This window comes from Erpetoichthys calabaricus, chromosome 8 (assembly GCF_900747795.2).
Source record: "Erpetoichthys calabaricus chromosome 8, fErpCal1.3, whole genome shotgun sequence".
NCBI lineage: Eukaryota > Metazoa > Chordata > Cladistia > Polypteriformes > Polypteridae > Erpetoichthys > Erpetoichthys calabaricus.
Genome location: NC_041401.2, coordinates 971,202 through 987,462, shown reverse-complemented (window position 1 = coordinate 987,462; position 16,261 = coordinate 971,202). Strand labels below are relative to the sequence as shown.

General features: G+C 57.7%; 1 protein-coding gene across 1 annotated transcript in view; it reads right to left on the bottom strand.

Moving 5' to 3' along the window:
* The window catches only part of pard3ba (par-3 family cell polarity regulator beta a), a 46,179-nt gene that overhangs the window by 818 nt on the left and 29,100 nt on the right, over positions 1-16,261 (bottom strand). The window contains exons 4-23 of the mRNA XM_051930450.1: positions 14,853-15,024; positions 14,173-14,282; positions 12,917-12,978; positions 12,415-12,501; positions 11,874-11,999; positions 11,510-11,793; positions 11,287-11,426; positions 11,082-11,210; positions 9,807-9,980; positions 9,174-9,344; positions 8,923-8,995; positions 8,562-8,637; positions 8,099-8,193; positions 6,998-7,042; positions 5,908-6,117; positions 5,492-5,714; positions 3,346-3,465; positions 2,689-2,973; positions 1,641-1,764; positions 84-157 (exon numbers count right to left, since the gene is read on the bottom strand). Coding sequence (XP_051786410.1) covers positions 84-157; positions 1,641-1,764; positions 2,689-2,973; positions 3,346-3,465; positions 5,492-5,714; positions 5,908-6,117; positions 6,998-7,042; positions 8,099-8,193; positions 8,562-8,637; positions 8,923-8,995; positions 9,174-9,344; positions 9,807-9,980; positions 11,082-11,210; positions 11,287-11,426; positions 11,510-11,793; positions 11,874-11,999; positions 12,415-12,501; positions 12,917-12,978; positions 14,173-14,282; positions 14,853-15,024 — 2,780 coding nt within the window. The remainder of the gene's footprint in view (positions 1-83; positions 158-1,640; positions 1,765-2,688; positions 2,974-3,345; positions 3,466-5,491; positions 5,715-5,907; positions 6,118-6,997; positions 7,043-8,098; positions 8,194-8,561; positions 8,638-8,922; positions 8,996-9,173; positions 9,345-9,806; positions 9,981-11,081; positions 11,211-11,286; positions 11,427-11,509; positions 11,794-11,873; positions 12,000-12,414; positions 12,502-12,916; positions 12,979-14,172; positions 14,283-14,852; positions 15,025-16,261) is intronic.

Genomic DNA, 16,261 nt, shown 5'->3' with positions numbered 1-16,261 from the left:
ACTGGAGACAACAACATGCCACGCAGAGGGCAACGAATGACAGACGCAGTCTGGACAGCTGGCACTGCCACATGACTACCTACCTGGGCAAGGACGCATACTGTCTTTCTTCATAGGGGGGCACTGCTAAGTGGCCATCGTGGCCTCTGCCTGCCACCTGAAATACAAAAGACATTGCTAAGTGCCAAGCGGGCACCCCAGAGGCAAAAACGCGGCCCAACCCCAGCGCAAACAGTGGTGGGGCGAGACACCTGAGCTCATTATGCCCACAGAGCCCCAGGCATGCGGCGCCCGCACAGCCAGACGTGCACTGTGCCCCGGGCGGAGAATGGCACCCTCCTGCCCACGTCACGCGCTGCACAAGGCGGCAGACGTGGCAGCTTTCGACTCGCACGGCAGTAATTAGCGCCCGTTTCGAGATCCATCAATTTCCATAATACGGCGGCATTGAGGCTCTGAAAGGATCTCCCGCTGCCAGCCGATAGCAAATTGGCAGCAATTAGAAGCGCCATCGGCTCCCTTTCATTTGCACAATTTGCCTTAATTACGTTCCATTGATTCTCACGAGCGGCCCTCTGCTTTCAAGGAGAGGCCCTGCAGGCAATCAGAGCGACGGGCGAGGTGCCCCCCACTTGGTGCCCACATGCTGCCACCACTCCATGAAGAGAAGGGGCTGCAGGCCGCCCCCACGCGCCCGGTGGATTCCATTGGCCCTTCCACGACGGGCAGCCGGGTGCCAGCGGGCTCCTGCTCTCCCTCGGTTTGCACTCGGCCCGCAGCGCGGCTCACAATTAATATTCTGCCATGGCGGAGCGGCGAGATTTCATTCCAGATTGGGTAGGCCGCCGATGAAGTTATTAAAGGCTGCAGTCCGCGCGCCCGCCTGCAAATGAAAACATTTACACAAATAACTGCATCTGATAGGATTTACAAATGAAATCTGCCACTCGGCGCCACAATCTAGGTCGGGGGGGGGGGGGGGGGGGCTGCAGACGAGGGGTCCGGCGATAAAAAGAAAAACAGCCAGCAGCGCGCCAGGCAAGTGCACCTCATTCACTGGCGCAGCACCCCCTAGTGTCGGCGGGCACCTCTTCAAAGTCCTCCTAATCAGTTAATCGGCTGTGCCCCCCTGAGCCGCTTACTGAAAAGTGAAATCAAAGGCACTATACTCCAGCGAGCCGAGCGCGGGGGCTGCCAGGTGGGCGTGGGCTTATCTGGCGGCCCCCTGCATTCCTTCAAAGACGACTTTAAATAACAGAGGGGATTTCTGGCCAATTACAGAGGATTAGAGAATCCAAGCCCCCCGGCCGCTCCTAAAGGGATTAGTGGTGGAGTGGGACCCCCTCGGCCGCTCTGCCACCACACATTAGACGCATCAGTCGCTTGACGGCTCATTTAGCAGGCCGGACCCCCACCAGGAAGAGAGCCGTGAAAGCTTTATGGGGTCAGGCAGAGCAGAGGAAGGCACAGTGCCCAGTCTTGTTGTCTTGAGACATTCAAGGTCACCCAGTGGAGGGGCGCTGGCACACCGTGAACCTTTGACCCCTCGCGGCTCTTACAGTTGGCTGGCACGCACTCACAGTCTGACATGCCACCCTGCACAAACACGCAGGTCAAGGGGCACACACTAGCGGGCTCACCCGGTGCTGCTCGTAGTCCAGACCCCTCCGGCGGACCTCCAGCTCCTCGTAGCTGGGCATGGTGCCCTCCCTCCGGGCTTGATGGTACTCCATCCTGAGCTGCTGGATCCGGTCGTTGCTGCTGCTAGGAACACAAGAGAAAGACTGGCGTGAGTGCGAGAGCTGGGCACCACCTTGGCACCGGATGGGATTCACTGTGATCTCGACGAGGAGGGGGAATGTGGCAGCGGCTCCTAACAAAGGGGGCCATTGAGCGGCCCGCCAGACACAAGGCACTTACTTCATTGCTTGTCACGCTTTCTTCATCTTCACATTCTGCCCCAAAGGCAGAGCCAAACAGAGGGGCTCTTCAGCTCGGCGCCCACCGGCTCGTCGCATCTGGAGGGGGCGGAGCCTACCGACAGGTGTGGCCCCCCCCCCCGGGAGTGCCAAGGGGCAGAGCCCTCCCAGGAAGGTGCCCGTTGCTGGTCTGTATCCCACCCCAGGCTCTAACGGGACCCCGGTGGGCAAGCGGGCGGGCGAGAGCGAGCGTGACGGCTGCGGCAGGGTGCACTGCAGAGAGTGTCACTGGGAAAATCCATTAGCTAATCCCAGGCACATAATTAGAGCTGCCAGTGTGATTGAGCACTCAGCACGCGGCCCAAACGAATAACACTATCAATGTTTAATTAGAAATCACGCGGCAAAATAAAGTGCGCCGCGCACTCTCACCCCGCCGGCCCACCCCGCTCCCCCCGCTAGGAAAAAGTCGGCTCAGCAAAGCTTAAGTGCTTCATAAATCGCAGACGAAGTGCGCCTCTCACTCGCCAAATTTATAGTTTCATTCTGGAAATGGACTGTGAAATGCCAGGGCGCCGCTGTCAATCAAGGCCCCCTCGGGTCAAAGGTGGCATCCTGGCACACACCCCCGAGAGATAAACTGAGATGACAGAGGAAACGGCCAGTAAGGCGCTATAAAGAGTCCATCCCAGCCCCTCCCACTTTGGCTCAAGAACAACCCCCTAGAGGGGCGGAGCCTGGCTATGCTGCGCCAGCCCCCCCCACATACCTGTCCGCGTGCGGGGACGGTGGGCTTCTGGCCTTGTTAACCTTGGCATACAAGCTGTCTGCAAAATCACCCTCCGCGGGGGGCACCCTGGCATAGGTGACGGGCACAGGTGCCAGGTGAGGGGACGGCTCCCTGTAAGTGCCAGGGCGGTCTCTGAAGTTGTTGATGCGGGCATAGCTGGGATCAGCTTCGTCGTCCTCCATGTCGGGCAGCAGCTGGGCGCCGTGTCCAGGGGTCTTCTCCCTCGCCTGCCTCTCCCTCAGCTCCTGGTGCTTGGCCTCGATCCTGCCCAGAGAAAACGAGAGTCGGATCAGTCACTCCATGCCAGGGCCGAGCTGGCAGGCTGCCAAGCCACCTCGAGACCCCCCGCTCCGGACTCGGCACCCCCAGGCGCACCCTGCAATGTGCCGCAGGCAGCACCGAGGGGGGCCGCCATCGGGCTTTTTAATTAAGTAAAAGCGTCTGGAGATGAGCGAGCGAGCGAGTGAGCCGAGCCTCCGAGGACACACGTAATCTAATTTCTGCACTCGCTGTCTGGCTGCGGCGCGGCGCTGCGCGCGGGTTGGCTGGCTCAGAGTGTCTGCGGCATGCCAGTCCCACAATGGACACCCATACCAGCCTCAGACTGGTCGCCCGGTGTGCCAATCAGAGCCTCACCTCTCTCTCTCCTCCTTCATCTTCTCCAGCTCCTCCTCGCTCAGCATGTCGGACTTGGCCTTCGAGAGCACCGCCACCTTCGGCTCCATCTTGGCCTTCTCCTCCCTCCTTCTACCGAACCTGCGGGAGAGGGGACAAGCGGGATGGGTAAGTGGGGCGCACTCTGGTGACATCTCGACCCGGGCAATTTTTCCACGGGGCTGTGAAAAAGTATCTGCCCCCCTCCCCGATATCCTCCATTTTTCAATTTGTCACAATGAATGGCTTCAGATCGTCACACAAAATGTCACCTGGGACAAAGGGCACACAGAACACCACTTGGAAAGCGCTACTTGATATGACCCGTGTGAAAAGGTAAGTGCCCCCTTAGTTACGCCCTCAAACGTCGCTCAGCCAGCCCTCCGCAGATGCTGACCAAAGGTCTCTCCAAGAACGAGGCCTGGATCAAAGAACACTCCAGAAGAGAGGAGGAGGAGGAGAGCAGGACTGGGGTAGCAGTAAAAGGGGAACACTGGCAGAGGGACCCCCAAGTGCACAAACAACTGAAGAACTGCAGGCCTCTCCAGGCTCCATGATAAGGAAAAATGGCAGAGAGGAGCAAAAATGAAACCCGTGCAGCCCAGCAGCGATGATCCCAAAGCCCTCTGGAATAACAACCGACGGGTCAAACTGGCTGGCATTCACCACTCAGAGCATCAGGCTACAGATGGGGAGAAGACCTGCCATTACTGAAGCAACCAGGAAGTGAGCACCTGACCAGAGCGTTCAGAAAGGAGAACATGCAGTCATCTGATGGGCCACTGGGAGAGAAATGGGAACCACTGGAGACGGGACACCAATGCAAAGAACCCCACGGAGTCCAAAAGTTTGCGCGGCACAAGATGAACAGCAGACCTCCTTAAAGACTGGGCACATCCAGGCCAGGCTGTGACCTCGTCACTTGGTTATTGTCACGGATTTGGCTGTGTGGCCCTGAGCGAGTCACTTCACCCACAGGACATGTGACCAGTCACTCTCGATATAAAGGTGCCAGCCTAACTGTAAGCAGTGCCAATACTGCAGCAGGCCGATGAGCCAAAGCCCAAAAGGGGCGATGTCCTGCGGTGGTCTTATCAAAGTCCTCACTTGACCCCAACAGAGGTGCCTGAAACAAGCAACTGATGCTCACCAACTACCAGCACGTCTGAAGTGAAGTCCAGGCGGGCGACGCGAGACTGAAGTCCAATCGTAGGAGGCCTCGAGTCGTGTTAAATGCTGCTAAAGGTGCTGTCGTCCAGTAATAAAACTATGAGGACGGTCACTTTGTCACTAGGGCATCGAGCCTGGCCTGCCCCCAATTTTAAAACCGCCTTGTGGGCTCGCGTTCTCCAATGTTGTCTTTTGAGGCCATAAAATAAACAAATCGGAAGGGGAGATCAGGAAGGGGGCAAATACTTTCTCACAGCAGGGGGTCAAAGCTGTAACAACAGAGATCCCCCCCACTCCCTGCTAAAAACAAAGGGCCCTCAGTCAACAAAGGGTCAGTCATGGCACCGTGCGGGCAGAGCAGTGTGGCACCGAGGTGGCCCTACCCTGTACGCAGTGACAAGCGGCACAGGCCAACTGTCCCTGCCGTCTGTCCATTCAGGGAGCTCCGAGGTCCTCCCACCGTATGGCTTTTGTCACCTAAGGCTGCTTTAGGATGTGCCCGAGAGGGCAGACTGGCGCCGGAGTGGGTAAGCAGGACTGTAGTGTGAGCGGCACGCTGGCCCGACTGGGAAACGTCAGCAGAATGCGAAATGAAAAGGCGGCGGCCCGGGGTCCTCGAGAGTGGGGCGGAAGTTCAGGCCGAGGAGGTCATCAATCACTGCCGTCGCGTCTCTAATTGTTTCCTGCCCTCTTTCTGCGCGGCTCAACTTTCTCCAGGTGCCGAACCCTTTGAAGTGGCGTCTGAGGCAGACCCCCCCCCCCCCCCCCCGCCTTGAAAAACAAGCGGGCACAAAGAGGCCGCCCAGAGGCATCTTCAGTCGCTTTCTAGAGCCCGCTGGAGCAAAACGGCCAAATCACTAGAGTGGGATACTAGCGAGGGGGGTGGGGTGGGGGGCTTAGCATTCTGGCCAGCCGGCCCACCGCCAGGAGCGTCGCCCCACATCCTGCCCAGCCCTACCTCAGCATGGCTCCAAAGCCCTTCTTCCTGGCCTTCTTGTCCTGCTCCTCGCCCTCGTCAGGCCGCTTCTTCTCCTTCTCTTTGCCTTTGGCCTTTTCCTTCTTTTTCTCTTTGCTCTTCTTCTTCTTCTCCTCCCTCCTGCCTTCCTCCGCTTCGCCAACTCCCTGCCGGGAGGATCCGCTGGCGGGGGTCTCCCGGCCCGAGCTCTCGTCGGAAAGGCCATCTGTGGATGGGAGTAGAAATGCAGGCTGTGGTAAAAGACGGGGCATCACCAAGGCAACAGCCAAGTCAGGGCAGGCAGGACCCCCAGTTCCCAGCAAACTTACACCAGACACACACACGGGCGGGCATTCATAACAGACCCTCGATAACACCAGGGGGCATAACTACGTCCAGGCGAGCACCAAGGTACGCACCTTCTGCCAGGTCCGGCGGCCCATCGTACGACTTGTCAATGGCCGCCCGGAAGCTCTCGTTGCACCCTCGTCCTCGTACCATGTGAGGGCGCGGCCTGTGGAAGGGCAGCTCGTTTTTGCGCACCTCGGCCACCGCAGTCTGCAGGCTCTCCAGCGAGCTGGACTTCTTCAGGCCCAAAGTGGGGCCCACGTCATCGGCATGCAAGGCGGCTGAGGATGAGGAAGATGGGGGGGAAAAAAAAAAAAAAAAAAAAAATGAGGGGTGACAAGTCCAAGAGATCAGCCGCCACCATGCTGCCACCCCCCCTCCCCCAATCGTGCTCCTAATGTTGAAATGGTGTCACTCGGCAAAGCCTCACCGGGCCCAGTTGTGCCACTCAGCCTCCACGGGCCCAAATCAACAAGTGAAGACGGGACAGCCTGGCATCCCAAGTAACAATACTAATTCTACTCGATGAGCTTGACACAGACGGAGTTGGTGGGGGCGCACTTCAACCACCACCAATGCGCAGCACCCATCTGGATGACGAGATGGCAGCCATTTTGTGCCAGTAAGCTCACCACACATTTAGCGGTTAGGTGGTGAAAGAGTGAGAGATGGTTAGCCAATTAGGGACAGAGAAGGATTAGGAGGCAAGAATGACTAATGTGTGGTGGGCAATTCCGAGTGGACATTGGGGTACACCCCACACTTTATGAAGGGTGCCCAGAGAGAGTCAGGACCTTGCCAGGTCTCACCTGAAGGACGGCACCATTGATCCACACAGACTAAAGGGGTAAGTGCCCCCTGCTGGCCTTGCCAACACCTCTGAAGAGCAGCAAGCCCGCTTTTCCTAGATAGTCTCCCATCAAGTCCTGGCTGGGCACCAAACCTGCTCAGCTTCAGGTGGATTTTGAACTGCAAGAGGGTATGCACCAAGTGTTCCACCTCCTTGTGTGATGGCTGTCAGGAGGGCACTGCCAACCTCCCCTTTTCAGTGGCCCCCCCCCACCCATAGCTCTTTGTGCTTTGGGCCTTCACCGTCGTCGTTATTATCATCATCATCCTCCTCAGTGACCAGACGTATTGCAGGCCAAGAGGGGTGCTCACCTGGCACTTGTTCAACAAGGGATCCAACGTTGCTCTCATCGGCCACTGCAAAAAAAAAAAAAACAAAGCTCACATCAACATGCCACAGAATGCCAACTTGGCATTTGTGCCAATTAAACACTCTGTGCCTTCTGCCCTACGAAAGGTGCTACATAGGAGGGTCATGTGTACATGCCACACTCTGGTGACTCAGGCTGGCAGGGGTATGGCGCCAGGGCACTCTTCACTGGTAAGGGCTCACACATCATCGGGATGAGGGGGCTCCCCTGGCTAGAGGTGTGCATGGGTGCTCGGGATTGAGACTGAAGGGCACCAAAGGCGTTCAGTAACACCTCCATGGTGCAGTGGCCAAGGCTCTGGGCTTCAAACACTGAAGTCGAGGGCTCAAATCCCACCACTGACACTGTGTGACCCTGAGCAGTCACTTCACCCACCTGTGCCCAAGCTGGAAAAACAAGAAAATGGAACCAGCTGTATCTCAAGTGGTGGAAGTCCCTCTGGATAAAAGTGTCAGCCAACTAAGTAAATGTGTAAGATTATGAGGCATGACATTACACAAGTTCAATCCCATGTTACAGCTCACGCCATGATGCCATCTCCCAGTGCCACATGCTCGGGGCATATTGAGGAGATGGGATAGGCTGGCGTGCAGGAGGTGGCATAGCGATGAGACACAGAAGTTGGACAGGTGGACCCGCCCTTCACTGCTTTAAGGTTCAAATGGCTAGTGGGGTACATCAGGGACCCCTGCTTGTTAAACAGGCGCTGGCCACACCAAATGGCCTTTTGGGAGAAGACACCAAGCAGGGGACAGGTGGCACGTGTGGGTCCTTTCAGTACAGTATTTGTATTATTTGGTGATTTTGGGGGGGATTAGGGGGTCCAGCATGGCGGACACCAACAGTCCTGCACACTGCTCTGCCCCTGGCATTGTGGGGCAGCATTGGCAGATGAAGGACAGCACCATGGCATCTCTGTGGAGCTGGCAGAAAGCAGGTACTACACTTGTAGGTAGCCAGGCCGTCTGGGATAGAAGAAAGGCGCTATATCCAGAGCACTCCTTTGAGATCTGGGGTGGTGTGCCTGACCCTCTGCTCTTACCCAGGTCCATGCTTTTGGAGGTCTTCAGCTTCCCCGTCTCGCCCAGCTGGCTGGCTGCTGGTTCGGAGTGGAAGTCCTCGGCGTCCATCCCATGGCTGAAGAACAAAAGACACAGCAAGTGAGCAATGGGCATTACCCAGCATGCAACACAATACAGGCCAGGGTAAGAAGAAAGCTGCACCCTGCCAAGGCTGGCACACGTGTATATGGCCACCTGTCTAAACATGGCGGAGGACTGACAATACGATAGCACTCGGGGTCAGCCAGACACGGGTGGGCAATCCTGAGCCCCAAGGGCAGAGATGTGACCCCCTGAGGTGGAACCTGAACGAGATGCAGCCCTGAGTCACGAGTTCTAATTTGGGACTTGCTGGGCACGGCGGCACCCTCGGCTCTTCATATAGCGTCTTTCACACAGATGCTTACCTTGTGTTCACCAGGGGCTGGACTACTGCCATGTCACTTGGGTGGGGGGGGGAGAGCTGGAGCCTCGTCATTGTCCTCCTCGACTTGGTCCAAGTTCTCCATTTGGCTGCTCACTGGGAGGGGGAGGGCAGGGGGGGCAGGTTAAAAAAAAAAAAAAAAAAGAAAGAAATAAAAGAGGCAGGAAAACAAGGGGGGGGGGTGGGATAATAAGGTGAGGACAAGAGTAGGAGGGGCAATGGGACAAAGGGGTACGGCGGGGTGCGAAGTGCCACCTCCCGCCTCCGCCTGGCATCGCCATGCCTGCAGTTACAACCTCACACCCAGGTGTCACTTTGGGAATAAAAAGCCAGACCTTCAAAGGGGACAAAGGTGTCAAAGCAAAGTGACACAAAACCTACCAGGGAGGCGCTCGCCACTGAGGAGCTGCAAGGAGCCACTGCCCACCTTCTTCTGTGCCACACCACCAGCGTCCTGCAGGGAAAAGGAGCATGTGAGATAGCTTTATACATGGCACCTTCAAGTGCATGGGCTAAGGGCAGCCCCGGGTGCCCATTTACAGAGCAGAGGCCCCACCAGCATTCACTCTGCCCTGTTACATCGGGGGGCCGGGCAGACCACTGCGCAGTACCACTTCACTCCCTCCTCTTACCTCAGTGGGTTTGTCGACACTCCTGCGCACCACCAGTTGGATCATTCCTCGAATGTTGCCCTCCATGGACATTGAACGGCGCAGGGTCTCCATGGCCTCGTGGTTGGACTTTCCAAGCAGCGACTCCCCATTGACCGCGATGAGCTGGTCGTTGGCTCTGAGGCGCCCATCCTGTAAGCCCAAAGCACAGCAGGGGTTAACAGAGTTGTCACGGTTGATGTGTGCCAAGGGGCTGCCACCACAAAGCCAACTGGTCAGGAGAGTCGAGCCGTCACCGCCCCCTCCTTGTCACATTGTCTCATTAGATCAGGACTCAGTTGCTCCCTGCATACTGCCCACCTTCAGGTGCCACCACAGACGCCCACCAGCAGCCCCTGACCCTCAGTATGACCCCCCACCCACGCACACACAGTTGATTAGAGGAGAGGCTGAGTCAGCAGGCCGTGTGGTGAAGACGACACACTCGTGAGCGCTCGGCTGGCTGCTTGGCAGGTGCAGGGTGTGCCCGCGCTAATTAAGCTGCTCGTTAGCGTGTTAATTACAGGTAATACTCACAGCGGTGAATTTGTGAGCGTTAAGAGACTCACTGGAGTGTCACTTAATGCAGGCCGTCGGGGGGGGGGCACATCTCACCTTGTAGGCAGCACCGCCATGGATGATGGACTTGATGAAGATGCCCAGGTCAGCGCCCGTCTCCCTGGATTTGTTCCCCTTGAGACTGACGCCCAGTCCGGCCGAGCCCGAGTCATTGAGTGGGATCTCGAAGAGCAGCTGCTCTTTGCCCTCCTGCAGGGGGCGCTCACCTTTCTAAAGAAAGAAAAACAACAAGACGACAGGGTGGAGCCGCCTCTTTGCTCAGCCTCCATCTGCGAGGTGTGGGAGCGCGCGCACACACACACGCACACACACACACACACACACACACACACACACACACACGCCAGCGCTCTCAGAATGTGCCGCGTCAGCTGCCCGCATACACAATAGCACGCCAACTACACGAAGAGGAAACACCCCTCCAATAAACAAACCGAGGGAGGAGCAGAGCACACCGGGCGGCACACAGGGGGCAACAGGGACACACTAACAGGAAGGCAGGGCGCAATGTGCTCCCTAACCTCAGCACCCTGCTGTGCGGGCAGGAAGCTGGTATCCCGGCACCCCCACGCTGGGCTGGCTGACGCTGATAATTTACACGGGCGGCTGACACTCGATACACACTTCCAGGAAGGAGGTGCACCTGGCAACGCGCCACGCGCTTCACTGTCTCATCACATCTGAGGGCCACTCACAAGGATCAGTTCCAGCCTAGAGAGACAAAGGTGCCAGTGCGGGGTGTGCCCAGCAGGCACCGGGGAGCTCCTACAAAGTGGTGCCAGTGCCTCTCGGTTTAGCAGCACTTGATGCGCAGGACCGTCACCCTGGCTCTGTGTCTAAGTGGACATTACACAGCGGGCGCTGGGTGAACTGGCATGTGTCATGCCCTTTTCATGACTTGTGCTTGACATTGAGGGCATCTCCAGCTCAGCAGTGTCCAGCGCACGTCCGAGTCGGTCAGTGTGTGTCAAGTGCTTCCTGGACGCCTGCCGAACACGGCAGCAACAAAACAATCGGCGAGAAGCGGCTAGCGGGCAGGAAGCAGCTGGCTGGTCCTTGGGGGCCCTTCAGGAATCCCACCATGTCAGCAGACCGTGTCCATCCTGGATCTAGCTGCCGGTCACTGTCACCTTCAGGACATGGAGCTTGGGATTTGTGACCCAGCTGCCAGGCCCATCAGTACGGGTGATGCCCATTAATGCGAAGGACACTCCCCTGTTCAACAAGTCACACCAAGCGGCCCCTCTCACCAACATTCGGTTTGGCTCCTCAGAACATGAAAGGCGCTACATAAGAACACAGAAGCCATACCAGTTCACGAGGCAAGAAGCCATCCTCTTGACGTGCCACCAACAGGGACACCGTCTCTCCCTGCTTTGTTCCCCTCAGCATGGCCACCAGCTCCTCTTGACTCTTTCCCGTGATGTCTTTCCCATTCACCTAAAAGGAAGGAGACGTGAGTCCAAGTGGCCTGGCACTGGCGGCCCACTTACTGGTCATCGGTCACAAGTATCACCTCCAAGATCCGGTCTCCAAACTGCAGGCGGCCGTCCTTGACAGCTGCCCCCCGTGGAAGGATGTTCTTCACCAGGATTGGGCCGGGCCCGTGCACTGATGAGTCTCTGGTCACCACAGTGAAGCCCAGCCCCTCTGGACCTGTTGGCAGATGAGCGAGGGTGGGACACTGTCCAGCGCACGTCCATCACAGAGACACACAATCCTTACAACTACAGGCCTACCTTTCTTCAGGTCAATCCGGACCTTTTTGCCCAGTTTTTTGTTCCCAAAGCCGAGGAGAGGGGACAAAGTGGAGCTCTTCCTGACCAGCGTCGGCTCACCGGAGGGCGGCAGGACCATGCCAGTCTGCTGCGGTGGTCCGTCCTCAGCGAGCTTTTGCTCCTCCTGCTCTTTCCTGAATAGATGGGCGATGAGGGTCTTCTCGTATTGTTCACAGTTGTGCACCGGCAGCACCTCAAGGTGGACGGCGGGACCCCTCATCGCCTGCCGAAAAATCTCCTGTGACCTGCGAAGAACAAAAGGAGCCTAAGGGCACGCTCAGGGGGGGTGGCACTGGACTGGCACCCACCCGGGGCCTCGACTTACTGAGTGAACAGTTTGTCCTTCAGCTCGATGTCGTTGATTTTCACGATGCACTCGTTCTCCTGGAATAGGCCTTCCCGCCTCGAGCGGCTCTTCTCCTCCACGCCGCGGATGAAGAGGCCCAGCATCCTGCCAGGAGAGGAGCGCAGGTCAGACCGGCCCCTCTTCATCATCACCTCCGCGCACCCCCCACTGCCTCGTCCTCCTCGACACCCCCCCGCCCACTCCCCCCATGCAGGTAGCTACTGGAGGGTACTTTCCCTTCCTCTGTCAGAGGGGGATTGTGTGTCCCGCCGCCCCCCCACCCGACTGCGTCTAATTCCATAATGCTGCTGATTCGATTAGAGGCGCACAGAGTGGCCGGCCGCGGCCCTTAATGCTCACTCGGCGCGCGCACAATGCAATGTTTATCCAATTTGGGAGTTTCCTAAATGGACGGCTTTTGTGTCTCCCCGGCTGCCGGCCCTCGGCCCGTTTGTTCTCGTCTTGCCAGCGCTGGGCTAATAACACGACATTTCTATAATTGCCAGCTCTTTCAATTTACCTCCCGCTCAGAGACGAACAATAAGGCACCACATGAATTCCCAGGGGGCCGTCCTCTCCGGCAAAGTCCACCTTTCTGGTCAGCTCCCTGGACACAAGAGACAAAAGGAGAAGAGAGGGGTCAGGTGGACGCAGGGCAGCGGCACGGGTGGCATCAGGAGTCCCCTTCACGTGCCACCATGCATACCAATGGCTGGCATGGACACGATGAGGGTGCTTGTTGTCATGGGCTCCAGCGTCTGCACTAATTCAGCACCCCCACCATTATAATAAAAAAAAAAAAAAAAAAAGACCCCCTTTAAGAAAGAAAGAGAGCGGCTTTTATGACCTCATAAAGAGGCTGGCGTTGAAGCGTCACCAATAAACCTGACAAGAGACGACGGTGTGGCCACCATTAGCACCAGGAGCAGTGGAGTGTGTGTAGAGCTCAGGGCTGGGGTGGGGGGTGGACAGGAAGCCACAACAGGTGGGCAGGGCTGTGTGTGCGTGGGCAAATCTCTTACCTGAGCGTCACTGCGGGGGGCACATCCTCTGGCACCACAGCCTCTGGCTCCGGGCTCAGCACCTGCGGGCGACACGGCTGTGTTAACAGGGCATCAGGACCTTCCCAGACAGTCAGAGCCCCCTACTGGCCCCCCCCTGCATCACTGACTTGTCATCCCCTCCAGCGACCCCCCCCCCCCCCCCCCCACCACCACCACCTCCCTTAAGCTGTAAAGCACTTTAATGTCACGCCCTGCCTGCCGAGAAAGTGCCATTAATGGCCAACAGGTCACATTCCACCAGTCAGTCCGCTGCCCAAACAAATCTGCTTACGTCTCTTAAGAGCAGGCATGTGAGAGAGAAGCCCCCCCAGAATGCAGCCAATCCTGCTTAAACGCTCGCCCGCCCGTCACCGACAGATGGCAGCCACTCGTCACAGGGGTCATGGCAGCAGCTGTCCCCTCAGACAGCAGGGCAGGGGGGCCATAGACACCCCGCTGCCCCCCGGAGGACAGGCCCCACACTTGCCCCCCCCCCCCCCCCCCCCCCCGAGAGGTACGCTAAGTGGCTGAAAGTGGCGGAGAGGCCTAATCCGGCCCCCACACAAATCTGCGACCGTGCCTAATCCAAGATGAGCAGGGCAGCTAATCGCGCCAACCTGCAAACGCAAAGATTAGCAGGAGATAAATATTCCCAGCCCAATTAGAAGCAGCTGGAGATTAAGCGTGTTTACCTGATCTAATTGACGGAGTTAATGACCTAAGGTGCGGCTCAAACAATCACAACGATGACACGGCGCCAATTAGGCACCTTAAAAGGCGGGCAGACAACTGGGCCGCCAGGGCTCAGAAGCCTTCGTTCATCTATTAAGGGGGGGGGGGGGGGGGGGGGGTCACCAGGTGGGCAGGTCAGTCACACTTATGTCATCACCCGACAGATGGTGACAGGAGGGACAGGAAGCCACCGCCTGTTGTACTTCATCCAGGCCAGTGGTATGGACTGTCAGGGCATGCCGTTCCCAAAACTGGCACATAGGTCACCGGGGTCAAAGGGCAGCACAAGAAAAGAAAACACAAGAGCAGCAGGACGCCAGAATGGGGGGGGGGGGGGGGTTAGGACAGGGCACTGGGGCTTCCCTAAAAGTTTCGGTGCCAGCCAGATATTCCCATTGTGGGCACACTGCCCACGCTCTGGTAAGGCCCCACCCCACACCAGGCGCACCTTTTCCTCTTCAGACCCCGGACCCCCGAGACACCTCGGTCTGGCTGCTACTTACTGTGACGACTGGCTGGTGGCCTCCATTGTCCAGCAGCGAATGGCCGGCTTGGAAGTGGACAGGCAAACCGAGAGCTGGGTCACTGCTCCGCCGCACCAGGAGGGGTGTGCCTGTCAAGTGTGAACAAACATGTGAGTGCCCAGCCCACCCAAATCTCTAGTGGTGCCAGGCCCTCCGTGTACACAAGGCACGGGGACAGATGGGGGGCTCTCAACTAGCCATCCACAGGAATTCAAAATGAGCTGGGCATCCGAGGGCCAAGTGGCACATCATAAGAGAAGCTGTGCCTTGTAGTTCACCACCAATAAGCAGCGCCCACGTTACATGCATGACTAGGGCACGGCACACAATGAGGCAGGCCGTACACTAGGTCAGTAGAGTAGGGCCACACGAGGGACTCGGGGCACACAGGTGTGCCATTCTGCCTTCTCCCTCGTCTCTGTGCAGGTGGGGATGCCCTGCGGATGGCATGTTATTCTGCAACGGGGCGCAGCTGTCAGGCGTGCTACTCCATCTCCCCAAGAGAAATCAAAGCACTCGGCGCTGGCACGGGGATGGCAGCGAGATGTGGAGGCTCAGTAGTCCTGGCATTCAGAGCCTGGTCAGAGCAAGCTGGCACCGGTGCCATTTGGCATTCAAGAGAATGTGAGTGACAAGAACGGGGGTGCCCAGACACATACTTGATTTGAGGGCGCTCGAGTTGACCTCAATCTCGCCTCCAATCGGCTGGAAGGCCGCAAGCTGAGTCGCCAGCTCGTTTTCAAAGGGGTCCGGGCTGGCCCTCCCTGTCGACTGACCACCAGCTCCCTCCAGGAGGCGCTGCGACGGCTGCTCTTCATAAACGGCAATGAGCTGCAGGGGGGGGAAAGAAACAAAGAAAAAAAACATATGGCGGATGATGGGCACGCAGGCAGAGACAAACATTCACGCGGGCACGGGCACACCTACACACATCAGCAGGCAGACGCGCAGCCCTGCACCGACACACTCACACCTACACACACACACACACACACCCCCAGCATCCTCCTCTCACTGCCACAGCACGTCAAGCGCCGCCCTCTGCCACTTCAGCTTTAACTTGTGCCACTCCACACATCTTACACAATGCCCAGTGCCAGTACAGCTTTTACCCCCCCCACTGTTGTCCATGCTATTAATTCAATATATGGTAGTTGGACAGTGCAAAATAAGACCCCTGGCACTGTCCGAGACTGCTGTTAGAGGTGCCAGCCGAGCAGAGCACAGTGCAAATGTGCCATCTTGAAGCTACTAACTAAAATGATTGACCTCCCCCTGCAGCCCCTGCACTCAGGGGGTGGGGCTATTGGGAAAAGCCACCTATCAAACTCTTGTCTTTTGTCTCTGGGACCACCCCACCGGCAGATGGCCTTTCTGGGAGTCCCTCTAACAGGTATTTGTTCCCAAAAGGCTGGTGGCCTTTCCCTAAAGTGCCACCCCCTGACAGGCACTCCCCCTCCCCCCATATGGCCCCACCCCTCCATTACATGTTCTTTCTCTGTGGCCCTGCCCCATGACACAAGGGCTTTCCAAATGGCCCCTTCTTTCCGACAGGTATGACTTCCCTGAGGCCCCTCCCTTTGGCCACTTAGCTCCACCTCTGACAGGTAGCTTCCCCCTATGGTGCCCTCCCATGACACTCGTCCTTCTTCCATGGCTCCTCCTCTGTGACACACGGGCTTTCCCTATTGCCCCACCCCTAACGGTAGTATTTTTTCCTATTGCCCCACCCCTCTGACTCATGTCCTTTCCCTGTGGCCCCTCCCCTCTAGCAGGTAGCTTTTCTTTACGGTTCCTCTGTGTTGCCGGTGGCCTTTCCCCTTAGCTCCGCCCCTCTGACAGGTGGTCATTCTGGCCTATTCCAGTCCTGGATGGCGTTTGCTGAGCCCACCCTGTACCTCGGCTGTGGTCCCCACAGTTAGGGTCGGGGTCGGGGAGGTGGCGTGCCCCCCCCCCAGTGGCCCACTCGCGTGATCTACACAGCTGTCAAAGGCGAATTAGTGGTAATGCAGGAGATTCATGTAGATTGTCGACAAGGTCCCGGGGGGCGGCTAACAATTCATTTAGG